Source organism: Lissotriton vulgaris, chromosome 3_1, assembly GCF_964263255.1.
Source record: "Lissotriton vulgaris chromosome 3_1, aLisVul1.2, whole genome shotgun sequence".
NCBI lineage: Eukaryota > Metazoa > Chordata > Amphibia > Caudata > Salamandridae > Lissotriton > Lissotriton vulgaris.
In genome coordinates, this window is record NC_141689.1 from 1,079,559,292 (window position 1) to 1,079,573,964 (window position 14,673).

At 47.5% G+C, this 14,673-nt stretch overlaps 1 protein-coding gene across 4 annotated transcripts in view; it reads left to right on the top strand.

Annotated features, from left to right (window-relative positions):
• The window catches only part of G3BP2 (G3BP stress granule assembly factor 2), a 235,108-nt gene that overhangs the window by 90,880 nt on the left and 129,555 nt on the right, over window positions 1-14,673 (top strand). For all 4 annotated transcript variants that reach the window (XM_086961512.1, XM_086961510.1, XM_086961511.1 and 1 more), the window contains exon 4: window positions 13,897-14,070. In XM_086961512.1, coding sequence (XP_086817638.1) covers window positions 13,897-14,070 — 174 coding nt within the window. The remainder of the gene's footprint in view (window positions 1-13,896; window positions 14,071-14,673) is intronic.

Genomic DNA, 14,673 nt, shown 5'->3' on the forward strand with positions numbered 1-14,673 from the left:
GTGTCTCTGGCAGCAGCATCCATTTTGTGATGCTGGGGCTCTGGTTTAACTTTAATCGGGTACAGTAGTTTCAACATGTCTTCTCCCTCTAGAAGGGTGAAATGCTACCCCCATCGCCAGAATTGGCGAGGGGGTAGTATTCCAAAAGGTATGACTCTTTACACGACCTGTTTTGATAAAGCCAAAACAAAGTTAGCATTCAACCGCGAGGATTATAATGCACTTAAAAGTATATGGTATGGCAATATCCTAGAACAGCTTTAAGGACATGGTTCCGAAAGCTGCAGACAGGCTCAGCTCATGCTAGAGCACCATCTCACACATAACCAAGCACTCTGCCTCCAGGATTGTTAAGGCCTGCTATAGGAGTGACTTATAGGTTGCTATGTGTCTATATGTAAGTAGGTATAGGAATACTACACCTAAGCAAGGGGTGGTTACACGACCTTGCCCCAGCTGAGTGATCAGCCAGTTGTGTCTATTTGAGTGGCCAGCCAGGGGTGGCATAATACATACTGCAGCCCCTGGTAGGCCTTGGTTACACCTTTGCCCTGAGTACCTATGGTACACTTGTAAAGGGGCTGACAAGGTGAACCAATTCCCAATTGTGAATGTACCTAGAGTACATGGTGTGATTTTAAAGAGAGTGCATCTGTGCTGTGGGTCTGATTAGCAGGCCCACAGCCATATCTAAGTCGAAAACCAGTAAAGCAAAGCAAAAAATGGGGGTGACCATAGGAAGCAGACCCTACTCTCCTACATGTCCCTTTTCAGAGTACCTGTTGTCAAGGCTTTTATGGAAGGACACAAAAGTTACCCCAGTATTGGAACTTTCATAGATTCCCATGCTTTGTATCATTCCCCGTCGTCGGAATGGGAGTCTCTGTAACAAAAATACCATAGCTGTAGGTACAAAAGACAATGGAAAAAGGCCTAGGCCTCATTACCTTTTGTAGCATATCACCCTCTTTGTGTAAAAGCGACCAAACTTTGGCCTCAGCCAATCAGAAGTGCCTCACCACTTAGAACCTTCCTGACGGAACCTCAGAGCCTCAGATTTTCTACCGCACGTTGTGCTAGGGAGTCTCCTTTGAGCTCTGCTCAACTTCTACTCTTCTAAAGGATTTCTTCCGTTTTTTTCTACAGGATTTTCATCAGGATCTTTCAGATTCTCTTCAGGATTGTTGCTGCCTGACAGGATGTCGGAAATTGAGAAGAAAAAAGCACTTTTCAAGCCTTGTTCCTCCTGTGGCAAGAAAAGGCTTTTTGTGGAGGATAAGCATAAGGACTGCATTTACTGCCTCTATCCTGACCACCAGGTGGCTACCTGTGCAATCTGTCACTCTTTTTCTGCCAAGACCCTCCGGGACCGTAGGCTCTTGACATGGCTGCAAAGGCTTAAATCAAGGAAGGATACTGTCTCCAGTGACAATGAAGATGCTGGATCGATGGCTTCTACTAGAAGGTCAGTGAAAAGGGGTAGGGGTTCCCCTTCTTCTTCTGTGGGACGATCTTCTAAGGCCTCAAAAAAGACCCCCAGTGAGTCTGAGAGCCCAGGTCCCAACAAATCTCCTCACGGAAGTGTAAAGGAGAGGGATGGACCTTCTACGCAGTCTACAGGTGCGAAGACTTCCACAGCCTTCAAAACACCTTCAGGCCAGTCTTCTGAGAGGACTTCTAGGTCCTCGACGACGAAGACGTCGACAGCGGGAGGCCCGTCGACTAGAACATCGAAGGCTCCGTCGACTGGAGGTTCGTCGACGTCGAGACCGTCGACGGCGGAGTCCTCACCGTCGACGGTGAAACTGAAGGCGCCGACGACGAAGGTACCAGCTTCACAGGTGTCGACGAAGGAGCCGTCGACGACGAAAGCCCCGTCGACGCCCAAAGTCCAGTCGACGCCCAAAGTCCAGGTCGACGTCGAAGGCCCCGTCGACGGCGAAGGCCCCGTCGACGGCGAAGGCCCCGTCGACGGCGAAGGCCCCGTCGACGGCGAAGGCCCCGTCGACGGCGAAGGCCCCGTCGACGGCGAAGGCCCCGTCGACGGCGAAGGCCCCGTCGACGGCGAAGGCCCCGTCGACGTCGATGACGACTGTGTCGAAGGCCCCGTCGACTGGTGTGTCGACAGTTTCGTCGTCGACGACGTCCACGACCCCTATCTCGACGGCGTATATACAACCGTCGACTACGGAACCCACGATCTTGTCCACAGAAAAGCGTATCACCATTTCTGTGACGCGGATCACACCGGAGATGACCTCTCCAAGGACAGTGTCCCCATTGCTACCAACAATGCTCCTGCAAGAGGGACAATCAGAGGAAGATGACCAAGATGCATATAGCTATGCCAATAGTCCTTCGCAACTATTTGTCAAATGCCAGGACACTGACTCAGAGGGCGAATACACCCACGAGGAACATGGTCATAGTCAACAGCAACAGCTGACCAGGAGATGGTTTCAGTGCCAACATCTTTCCTACAGGATCTACATAGGATGCTACAGGACTATAAGTCTAAGGCCAGTAGACCTTTGCCAAATACATCAACGCCTGTTCAAGGGTTCAGGCGTCATTGGTGCCACCTACTCTCTCGGCTCCAACCTCTCCACAGCCTCAAGCAGCCGTCCCTCAGGATTCCTCTGGGTTACCAAGATCACATGACGTTGATGAATCCTCGGATGAGGATCAGCAGTCGGATCAAGTCTCTAATCCCGACACGGAATATGATGAGTACGTTATTGACAAACCTGCATCACCAAATCCGGACCCGGCGGACTCCCCGCCAGCGGATATTGGAGGTTTCCATCAGCTAATGGAGAGAGCGGCGGCAAGATTTAAATTAGCAATGCCTAAAGTCACCACAGATTGTTTCTTATATGACTTTAAGGAACCCTTTCGTAAAACTGCCAGGTCTATTCCAATCGTGGATCACCTGTGGAAAGAGGGCATAAAGACCATGACACACCCGGCGACGGTGGTGCCGGTGCTACCGCGTCTTGAAAAAAAGTGCAAAGCGACCGATGATGCCCCAGCAGCCTTGACAGGTCATCCAAGACCAGACTCTGTGATCTCGCAGGCAGCGCAGAGGAAATCGCGCAACCCTTCAGCACCGCTGACAACTCCTCTGGACAAGGAAGGACGGAGGTTAGATAACGTGGGGAAAAGATTCTCAGCGATGGCAAGTTTGCTGGTGCGAGCAGCTAATGCCTTAGCCATCCTGGGTAGGTACGACCGTCAGCTCTGGTGCGATGTCTCCCCGTACCTTGACCAGCTGCCTCCTGAATCTATGTCGGAGGCAAAGAAAGTTTTGCAGGAGGGAGAAGCGACGTCGATGGAAATCATCGATTGTGCAATGGATATTGCGACTACGGCGTTTCGTTCACTGGCTGGAGCAGCAGTGCTCCGTCGCCAAGGGTGGCTTAAAGCTACTTGGTTCCGACCAGAGGACCAGAATAAAGTATTGGATCTCCCCTTTGATGGAGAAGCTCTATTCGGCAAACTCATTGACGACACCCTGCAAGATATTAAAAAGGACACAGAGACCGCTAGGTCTTTAGGAACACTTCAGTACAGGAAGTCCCCCTTCAAGGGCTCCAGAGGCAGGGGTGGTACTTATAGAGGATCCTTCCAGCAACAGCGTTATTCCAACACAGGATCCAGTTCCCAGCAGCACCGCCAATCTTACCAACAGCGGCAGGGCCAGTCTACCAACTACTTCAGGCCTTACGGTAAAGGAAAGCAAGGTGCGCGAGGACGAGATTTGTCCAAGCGCCAATAGCGGCCTCCTGGCTCTTCTTACTGGACCCTCCTCCAAGAAGTCATCAGTTGGAGGCAGGGTCACCAAATACCTTCACAACTGGTCCCTAATAACATCGGACCGTTGGGTGCTCAACATCATTCGGAAAGGGCATACCTTAGAGTTCACTCAAGTTCCGCCACCCAAGCCCCCCGGCAGCCACTCCTTCGAAACACCAGCGTCTTCTTCGGCTCGAAGTTCAACAAATGCTCCGAAAAGGGGCGATGGAGCCAGTCCCATCGAACCAAAGAAACCAGGGATTTTATTCCAGGTTCTTCCTGGTGAAGAAAACGCGCGACAAGTGGCGCCCCATTTTAGACCTCAGGGGGCTAAACACCTATCTCATTTCTCTGTCCTTCAGGATGTTGTCCCTCCAGGACATCTTGAAGCTGATCAACCCGGGGGATTACATGGCCACACTCGATCTCGAAGATGCCTATTTTCATGTTCCGATTCACCCAGCACACAGATGGTTTCTGCGATTCACAGTAGCCAAGAGCCATTACCAATTCAGGGTTTTACCCTTTGGACTCCGCTCAGCCCCAAGAATATTCACGAAGGTGCTGGCTCCAGTAGCCGCTTTCCTGCGGAGGCACAAGTTTCAAGTCTTCCCCTATCTGGACGACTGGTTATTGAATGCTCCGTCCAGAGAGGCAGCGCTACAGGCAGTTCAAGCATGTACCAATTTATTCCAAAACCTGGGTCTCACTCTAAACGACGAGAAATCTTGCCAGATCCCGTCCAGAAAAGCCCGGTTTCTGGGAGCCATCTTGGACTCAAGGCTTTCACGAGCATTTCCTACTCTGGAAAGGAGGCACAAATTACAGACGATGGCCCAAGACTTACAAACAAAAAAGTCTTTCAGTTCGCCGCTACAAGTCTCTGCTGGGAGTAATATCATTGTGAATTCCACTGATCCCACATTGCAGACTGAGGATGCGTCCCTTGCAGGAACAACTGGACAATCAATGGCGGCAAGTCCACTATTCCTTCGACGACAGAGTGGCTATCACTCCGGAGATGAAGAATGCGGCTCTATGGTGGACAGACCTAGACAACTTGTCCCAAGGCCTATCCTTCGCAAGCGACCCGTCTCCACAAGTGATAACGACGGACGCGTCGTTGGAAGGTTGGGGAGCAGCACTACAGGACCTTCATGTCAGTGGTCATTGGTCACCCCAGGAAAAATGCCTCCACATCAACCTGTTAGAACTCAGGGCGATACGTCTGGCTCTGCAAGCGTTTCTTCCTCGCCTGGAAGGTTCACAAGTGCTTATCAGGACGGACAACACCACGGCCATGCACTATGTGAACAAGGAAGGAGGGACCAGATCGCGCCCATTGTCACAAGAGGCCCAGCAAGTTTGGGAATGGGCGATCCGACACAAAATGTCCCTGATGGCAAAACACTTGCCGGGCGTCCTCAACTAAAACACTGACCGACTGAGCAGGTCATCCTCGGTCAGCCACGAATGGGAGTTGAATCAGGACGTCTTGGAACAAATCTTCAGCCGGTGGGGAAGACCGGACATCGACCTGTTTGCCACCCCGACCAACAAAAAATGCCGGTCTTACGCAAGCAGGCTTCCCCATCCAAATTCTCTGGGAAATGCCCTTTCGATACCCTGGTCGAAGACATTTGTCTACGCTTTTCCTCCCATTCCTCTGATACCACGACTAATCAGGAAATTCAAGGTGGAACCGTGCAGGATGATCCTGATAGCCCCGGCTTGGCCGAGACCGTTCTGGTTCACGGAGCTCCATCTGTTGTCGATTGCTCCTCCTTTACCTCTCCAAATTCTGCCGGATCTTCTCACGATGTCCGAAGGACAGATTTTGCATCCAGACCCTCAGTCGTTACACCTGACTGCATGGCTCCTGAGCAGCGAGAATTTATGAACCTGCCATTATCAAACGAGGTTAGAGAAGTTTTGTCCCAAGCAAGGGCCCCTTCAACTAACAAAACTTACCGCCTTAAGTGGAAAAGATTCTGTTGTTGGTGTCGACAGCAACACATTGATCCATTCAATTCCAAACCTCATCAGGTCCTCCCTTACCTACTGTCCTTGGCCAAGTCTTGTCTAGCCCATTCATCAATTAAGGTCCATTTGGCTGCTTTGTCATGATTCAGGAGGACAGAATCTGGGCCTTCATTATGGTCTTCGAGAATAATCAAAACAATTTCTTAAGGGCATGTTCAGGGTCTATCCACCGGTTAGACCGCCTCCTCCAACATGGCATTTGAATCTGGTCCTTTCTCAGCTCATGAAGGACCCTTATGAACCAGTCCATCGTTCTGACATCAAATACCTTTCGTGGAAATTGGCTCTTCTCCTCGCTCACGTCGGCTCGGCGTGTAGGGGAGTTACAGGCCTTGACCATTCAAGAACCTTTCCTTCAATTCAAGAGGAACACTGTCATCATGAGGACTAACCCTAGGTTCATGCCAAAGGTTCCCTCGGATTTCCATTTGAATGAACCGGTCATTTTGAAAACATTTTTTCCTCAGCCTTCCACACCAGCGGAAAAAGCATTGCATTCGTTGGATGTGCAACGATGCTTGAAGTTTTACTTACAACGTACTAAGGATTTTCGAAAATCTACTCAACTGTTTGTGGCCTTCGGGGGACCGAGTAAAGGCCTTCCACTATCCAAACAGGGCGTTTCAAGGTGGATCACAAGCGCTGTATTACATTGTCACAGGACTGCTGGTAAACCTCTGACTGGAAAGATACGAGCGCATTCCACAAGATCTGTGGCTTCCTCCACGGCACTCTTCGCAGGGGTGCAAATTAAGGATATCTGCAGAGCTGCAACCTGGAGCAGCGTCCACACCTTTACCAAGCACTACTGTTTGGAATCTCTGCAACAGGAGGATGCAGAAGTAGGACAGGCTGTCCTGAGGAACCTCTTCCACTAATGGTGAGCTTTCCTTTCTTCCCACCTTCCATTTTTCACATTTTGTATCTAATGTCATATTCTCTGTTATGTTATGTTAAACAAATTTGTAAAGGCGCAACTAACACCATTAGGTTTCTTGGCGCCAAAGTAAAGAGAGCAGAAGATAGAGCAAAAAGCCATTTATTGATAAGATTCTGTAAAAAGAAAAGTTTTAAGGGCAGATCTGAAGCTGGGGTACGAAGTGGTCAATCTGAGGGACAAGGGGAGGGAATTCCAAAAAGTGGGGGCCAGGAAGGAGAACTTGAGCCCGCCGTGTTTCTTCCTCTTATATCTAGGGATGGAAAGCAAGACCATTTGGGAAGACCGGAGAGTGCGGGAAGGGACGTAGGGTTGAAGAAGGGAGGAAATAAAGAGGGGGCCCTGACCGGCTAGAGATTTAGAGATGATACAGCCCAACTTGAACTTACAGCGGGCGGCTACAGGGAGCCAATGAAGGCTTTTTAGAAGGGGGCGGACATGTTGATCTCTTGGGAGGAAATGGATCAGGCGGGCAGCCTGATTCTGGATCAGCTGAAGCCGCCTAAGTTGGTAGGCTGGGATGCCTACATAGAGCGCGTTGGCGTAGTCTAACCTCGATATTACAAGCGCCATCAGGGCCAAGGTAAGGGCCTCGGAAGTAAGTAACCGGGAGATTTTCTTAATTTTCCTTAATTGAAAATGGCTGGAGGAGACTACCGTGCTAATCTGGGGCGTCATGGAGAGGTTGCTACTGATGACGACTCCCAGGCTTTTGACACAGTTGGCGGGGCTGGGTGGACTGCCGAGGCTGAGAGGCCAGAAAGAAGAGTCCCAAGGGTTGAGGGAACCCCCGACAAGAACGAGCTCAGTCTTGTCGGGGTTGAGCTTCAGATGGTTTGAGCTCATCCAGTTGCTGATAAAGCACAGGGTATTTTGGAAGGTGGCAATAGAGTCAGCAGAGGAATCAATGTTGAAGATTAGTTGTATGTCATCAGCATAGTTGAATGCTGTGACATTAAACTGACGGAGGGCACGGATAAGTGGGGAAAGATACAGATTAGAGAGGAGGGGAGAGAGGGAAGAGCCTTGTGGGACACCACAGGACAGTTTAACCTGGGAAGCAGTGAACTGGTATAGTCTGACAGCTTGATGGCGTTGGGTCAGAAAGGATCGGACCCAGGCCAGAGCGGTGCCCCGGATGCCAGCCTCCCCGACACGGTCGACCAAAATCTCATGGTCGACCGTGTCAAAGGCGGCCGACAGGTCCAGGAGGACCAAGGCCTGGCAGGTGTTCGCGTCCGCACCCCTGCGCAGTTCCTCCATAACAGAAAGAATGACGGCTTCTGTTGAGTGCGCAGGTCTAAATCCAGCCTGCTGGGGGTCCAGTACACCAGAGTCTTCCACAAAGGAACTGAGAGTATGAGTGACGTGCGACTCTAGAACTTTGCTAAGAAAAGGAAGAAGAGAAATTGGGCGAAAGTTGCTCATGATGGAAGGGTCTGCCGAAGGTTTTTTGAGGATGGCAACCACCTCGGCCTGTTTGAAGGGTCCAGGAACCTCCCCTGTGGCTAAAGAGTTGTTCAAGAGAGCAAGGGGGGGGGTCTGGACAGGAGGTAAAGGCTTCTCGAAGGACCGAGGGGGGGCAACAATCGCTGGGAGAGCCAGAAGAGACTTTGTGTAGGAGTGAAAAAAAGTTAGCCTTGGAAATGAGGGGAAAGTGAGTAAAGGTGTGAGTGGGAGAATAACTGGACACAAAAGGATGTAGGGGCAGGTGGAGAGATGGAAATGCTAGTTTTGATTTTGGTGATTTTCTCCACAAAGAATTGATTAAGGGAGTCGCACAAGGATTGAGAAGGGAGAGGGGCTAAGATAACTCTTTCCGGGTTAGATAATTCATCCACTATAGAAAAAATATCTTTGGATTTATTAGATGAGTTTAAAATTTTGCTTGAGAAGTAGCATGATTTGGCCACAGTAATAGAGTTCTTATACTCCTTCAACCGAGACGAGAAGATCTCTTTCGATTCGGGGGAGTAGTCCCGGCGCCAGCGTCTCTCTGCCTGGCGGAGAGTAAGTTTGTGTGCGCTAAGCTCAGCGGTAAACCACTTTTGGGCATCGTGCCTGCGCCTTGTCTTAACCGGTTTTAAAGGTGCCACAGAGTCGGCCGCAGCGGTGAGCCAGTGTGTGAGGGTTTTGGACTGAAGATCAGTAGAGGTGTTGGGTCCAGTCATGAGTGGAGGCGATGAACTCAGGAGAGCCGTAAATTTGTTGAGGTCGGCTTTATTCCAATTACGCGCCAGGAAATTGGATTGGCGGGCAGCGGTGATAGGGGAAGACAAAAATAAAGAAAAAGTAATGAGGTGATGGTCAGACCAGAGACAAGGGGCGATGAGGGGAACAGAGATGGCAAGAGAGGTGGTCCAGACTTGATCTAAAATGTGGCCTTTAACATGTGTAGGTGCATGTATATGTTGAGTACAGTTAAGGCTCAACATTAGATCAGAAAAAGCGCGCGAGTCAGAAGTTTCATGAGTGTCTGATGGCCAATAATTAAAGTCACCCATGATCAACACATTGGAATTGCTGATGGTAAGCTGGGTGATCATGTTGCGGAACAGAATAGGGAAGTCAGGCATGGATTGAGGGGGACGATAAGTCAGCACACAGATGAGTGAAGACCCAGGCTGCTCCAGTCTTAATACGAGACAGTCTGTCGAGGCGATACTGGGAAAGGACACTGGGGAGAACCTAATAGGGTGTCTGATGATGGCTGCAACCCCGCCGCCCGCTTTACCAGCAGGGCGGTTGGTCTGCAGGATGTAGTAGCCTGGGGGAATGGCTGCCAGGATGTCTGGAGATGAATCGTCAGTGAGCCAGGTCTCGGTCAAGAACAGGACATCAGGCTGTTCCGAATCCAGAAGGTAAAATATTTCTGATCGATGACAGACCAGGGACCGGGTGTTAAGATACATCACAGACAATGGGGAGGAAGTGGAGCGAGAGAGTGACTGGGTCCGAATCGCAGGATTTGGGGTATGGACACCTTTATCGGAAGAAATAGGAGAGATTTCCGGGAACGAGGTTCTGGTCGTAAACAGATTATGAAGTAGCAGTTTCGGTACGGAGGGGGGGGGGGGAAAGGGCAGGATCATGAGCAGAGACAAGAAAAGAGCGAGTGTAGATGAGTGAGGGAGCAGAGTGACATGCCCCATGCCCCGGCCTGCCGCGGACGGGCGCAGACGGGCTTAACTCAGGCGCAACTCCGGCGCGCCTACGTCGCGCCCGCTGCGCTCGTCCGCTGCGCTGACACATGGAGGCCGTTTAAATAGGGGCGGAGCGAGGGTGGAGTTCAGGGCTCCACTCCAATCAAACGATCCCAACCAAAGATGGCGGCCGCTACCGGCGGGGACCGGCGATCTCAAACAGCCCCCAGCCAGCAGAATACCTGAAGTGAGAAGGTATGTTAGTTGCCTGCATAACAAAAGTACATGGGTTAAAAATAAAGGTTTTAAAACCCTCGCGTTGGGTGGAAGCGCCGACCGCTCGCAATCAGCGGGACGCTATACAATAAAATAGAGGAGATGCAGGAAATGGTTCTAAAAGCTCTCTAAGCGTCTGCACGCCAGCCCACTGCCACTGGGCTACATGACAGTGCTCTCATGCATTTCAGAGAGAGGTCTCTATTGCTATTATTTACAATGCAAAATGTGATTGTCTTGCTAACTGCTTACTACTCTGATACAAAGCATGGGAATCTATGAAAGTTCCAATACTGGGGTAAGAAAACAAGTTACTTACCTGTAACTTTAGTTCTCCAGTATTGGTAACTTTCATAGATTCCCATGCGCCCACCCACCTCCCCGGGGAAAGCTCAGCCTACAGCACAGATGGTGTCTCAGTACACAACGGCTACGAAAATCTGAGGCTCTGAGGTTCCTTCAGGAAGGTTCTAAGTGATGAGGCACTTCTGATTGGCTGAGGCCAAAGTTTGGTCTCTTTTACACAAAGAGGGTGATATGCTACAAAAGGTAATGAGGCCTAGGCCTTTTTCCATTGTCTTTTGTACCTACAGCTATGGTATTCTTGTTACCGAGACTCCCATTCCGACAACGGGGAATGATACAAAGCATGGGAATCTATGAAAGTTACCAATACTGGAGAACTAAAGTTACAGGTAAGTAACTTGTTTTCTTATTCCACCAAGACTTCCACCTGCTCCAGTATGGAATCTTAACAATATTCTCATCAGACCAATGGGTCCACCCTTCCAGTCATTGCATAAATGTGAACTGCAGTTTCTCACTTGAAAAGCTTCTTTCCTCATTGCTATTACATCACGGAGGAGAGTTGGGTGATCTACAGGCACTAACCATTTTTCCAACTCTACAAAGACAAAGTGGTCTTCGCACTAACCCCAAGTTCCTACCCAAAGTGGTATCTGCCTTTCACATCAATCAATATATTGAGTTGCTTCTTTTCTTTCCTCAACCAGATTCGGTGGCAGAATGGGCTCTCAACACCAGATGTTAGACTAGCCTGATTGTATTACATAGAGCGGACAAAACCATTTCGTCAAACTAAACCACTCTTTGTGGATTTTGCTCCACCACACAAAGACAATCCTACTTCTAAAACTGGTATTGCTCGGTGGACTGTTCAATGTATCCAAACATGCTATGCAGAAGTAAAGAGGACTTTACCAAGACCCCCTAGAGCACCTTCCACATTCAAACTAGGGGCTACTATGGCTTTCTTAGGAAACCTACATCTGTAAAGCTGCAACATGGTCTACACCGCACACATTCACCAAGCACTATTATGTAGATGTGCTAGCGAGACAACAGGTTAATGTAGAGCAGGCAGTTCTTAGAACATTCGTTCAAACAACTGCAACAACTATAGGTTATCAATCGCTTTGGGAGAATACTGCTGTATAGTCTATGCAAAGCATGTTATCTACTGCTCACATGCCTCGAACGGAAAATGTTACTTACCTAGTAAGCATCTGTTCTTGGCATGGAGAGCTGTAGATTTACATGAGCCCACCCGCCTCCCCGGGTATCTATACCTGTTGCAGTTTCTTATTCTTATACATACGCATGGTCATCTGTATTCTACACTTATTAGCTCCATTCCCACCCTCTGCAGGAAAACACTCTGGGAAGACTTTTTCGAAGAAAACAACTTTCAAACATTAGGACCTAACACTAGATGCAGGAGTATACAAAGCATGTGAATCTACAGCTGTAGATGACAAGAACAGATGCTTACTGGCTAAGTAACGTTTTCTTGCTTCTGCTGTTAATTTTGTTGCCATTTAGACAGGTTTTTGATTTGGCATGCATACATACTTGAACCAGTGAGTTGGTCCCTTTGGCACTCTACGAAGACTTCAAATATTTATACCTGTTAAAGTAATGTTGTGAAAGTGGGACTTCAATGATTGAGACTAGTGGAAGGTTGCAACATATATCAATTTATAGTGCATTGCTTTACGTTTTCATTTTGAAAAAAATGTCGCTATTGGGGCTAATAGTATTGATTTAATGCTAACTGCACCATAAATATTATTGAATTGTAAAAATACAAACTGGTTAAGTTGTGTAGCATGTTCGAAGACCTTTTTCTAGTAACATGTTATTTAAAAATCACTACCTCCATCCTTGTGATTTGTTACAGAACCCCTCTTTGCCCATCTACTACCATATTACAGACTCGCCCATCCTGTATCTGTTAATATTCACTGAAAAAACAAAGGTTAAAGTGATGTTGTAGTTAGACCGTGTAATAGTTATCTCAGTAACTGGTGAATTTCTGTTCTTTAAAAAAAAAATGTATTGCTACATGAGGTTGCTATCCTCAAAATGTTAAGTACATGTTAAAGGCTGTGTTTTGGAGGAGCTTGGTTTACCTATGGGTGTTCTAATGTCTGAAGGCTAAGTATTGCTTTACATTATTTCCTCCCATTTCTGCCTTTCATATATGACATGATCGACTGTTTTATTGAGGAAGTTGGACGATCTCAGGGATTTGATTTTCAGTGATGTCATCAATGATGATATTGGACAGGTTTTGAGTGATGTAATAGGTGAGGACATAAGCAATGCATAGTGCGGTGCAAGTTATAGTTGGCTTAGTAAACTAACTGATAAATTTCCATTTATTTTGTTTGTAAAACACTTTTTTTAATTATTACAAAGCCGAACTGTCACTAACCTTTATTTTTTCCCCCTGACTTTCCATGGGTTTCTAAATATAATTTTAATCCCAACTCTACCACTGAGCATACCTTTTGACCGTGCATAGTAGGAAGTTTGGCGCAGCGCCTAGACTCAATGCTCGGCTCAACCCTCCGGCAGACAGCCTTCCCTTAGCCCATCAACCAGGGGTTTCAGCAATGTGTGGGATCGGCCCGCGCTCTGCGCTTATCCCCCATGGGCGTTCAGCCACCTCATACTCCAAATCTGTGCCTCTTATCCTATGCGTTTATGTAATTGTTTTTCACAAATTTAGGACAGTGACTGTAATGATGGCTGCCGTATTTCTTGCAGTGTTGTGGCCAGCCAACCAAATCGCTCTGTACCAATAGACCATTCCGGTAACGAGGCAGCCAATCCAAATGCTCATATTTTTTTAAAATATTGGTATGTGAGTACCATGTTTCAAATACACATGACACAGTAAACTTCTGTTACAGCAGTAGCGCCGAACCAAATTAATTCTTCTACAACTGACTGACCACTATCCTAAAGTGCCCACAATGAGCACATGTTTGTTCTGGGTCAGGAGAGGTGTCTCTAAGGAGACTCCGGACAGGATTCCTGTATCCTGGGGAAGCAAAAATAGGGAAATATATCACTACGCAGTTTTTTTATTGGAGTTTCCCGTATTTTGGAATTTGAAGGATTGAGATCTATTCCAAAAATGTTGAAGCGATCGGAAATGTTGGAGCACTGAAGAAGCGACAAGGTCGCTAAACACATATTGGCTGTGTTTTGATTTTTATCATCAATGATTTGAAAATGAAGACAAATTGATTATAACTACTTAACATTCCTTTGGAATTGAGGAGGCTATTTCGATTGGAATAAAGAACTTCGTTTTGCAGATCGTTTGATTTCATTGGAATGTATAATTTTTTCATTTTTCTGTTTGTTTGACTTGTATTTTTTCTATTTCAGGAAATTCACAAGAAGGTGATGTCTCTCCAGTTCAGTGAATGCCACACCAAGATCCGTCATGTAGATGCTCATGCCACCTTAAGTGATGGTGTTGTTGTACAAGTCATGGGTGAACTTTCAAACGGCGGCCAGCCGATGCGGAGGTTTATGCAGACTTTTGTTCTCGCTCCAGAGGTAAGTAACTGCTTATGTAAATCTATAGTTCCTTGCTGTAAGACAGTGAATTATTAAAAAGATGTTTGTCCACCACAAATAAGAGTTGCAAAACTTTTAGGTCCAGATAAAAGGTTTCAATAATTTAAACCTCAGCTCAACCCCTGGTAGCTATGTCACAGAGCTGACTGGCTTATCTTAATAAGAATGTTTAAAGCATTTAGACATACCAAAGCAGTTAAAGTCTAAAACACAACACAGTAAGATTCTCACTGTAATTAATAAAAATAGAATACAATTTAGTAAACCATGTCAGAAATCCAAACCAAATTCCAGTTTTAAAATATGTAAGAGAAAAGGTGCCAAAAAGTAAGGCATCAATCAGTTATCGCAGTTTGTGGCTGACCAGAACAGAGGCATGGCTTCAGAACCATTGTGAAGGAACTCTGGTTGAATACACCAAGCAGATTTCACCTGATTTAAGATTTTACTTTCTGATTCAGTATCTTGAATTGGAAGTCCAGGGGCAAGGCAGCAGGCTGTATCTGGCAAAGTCCCTCGGAAATCTGACAGATGTTGAGCAATGTTCCCTTGAAACTGTTAGTTTTGGCAGAAAAAAGCTCA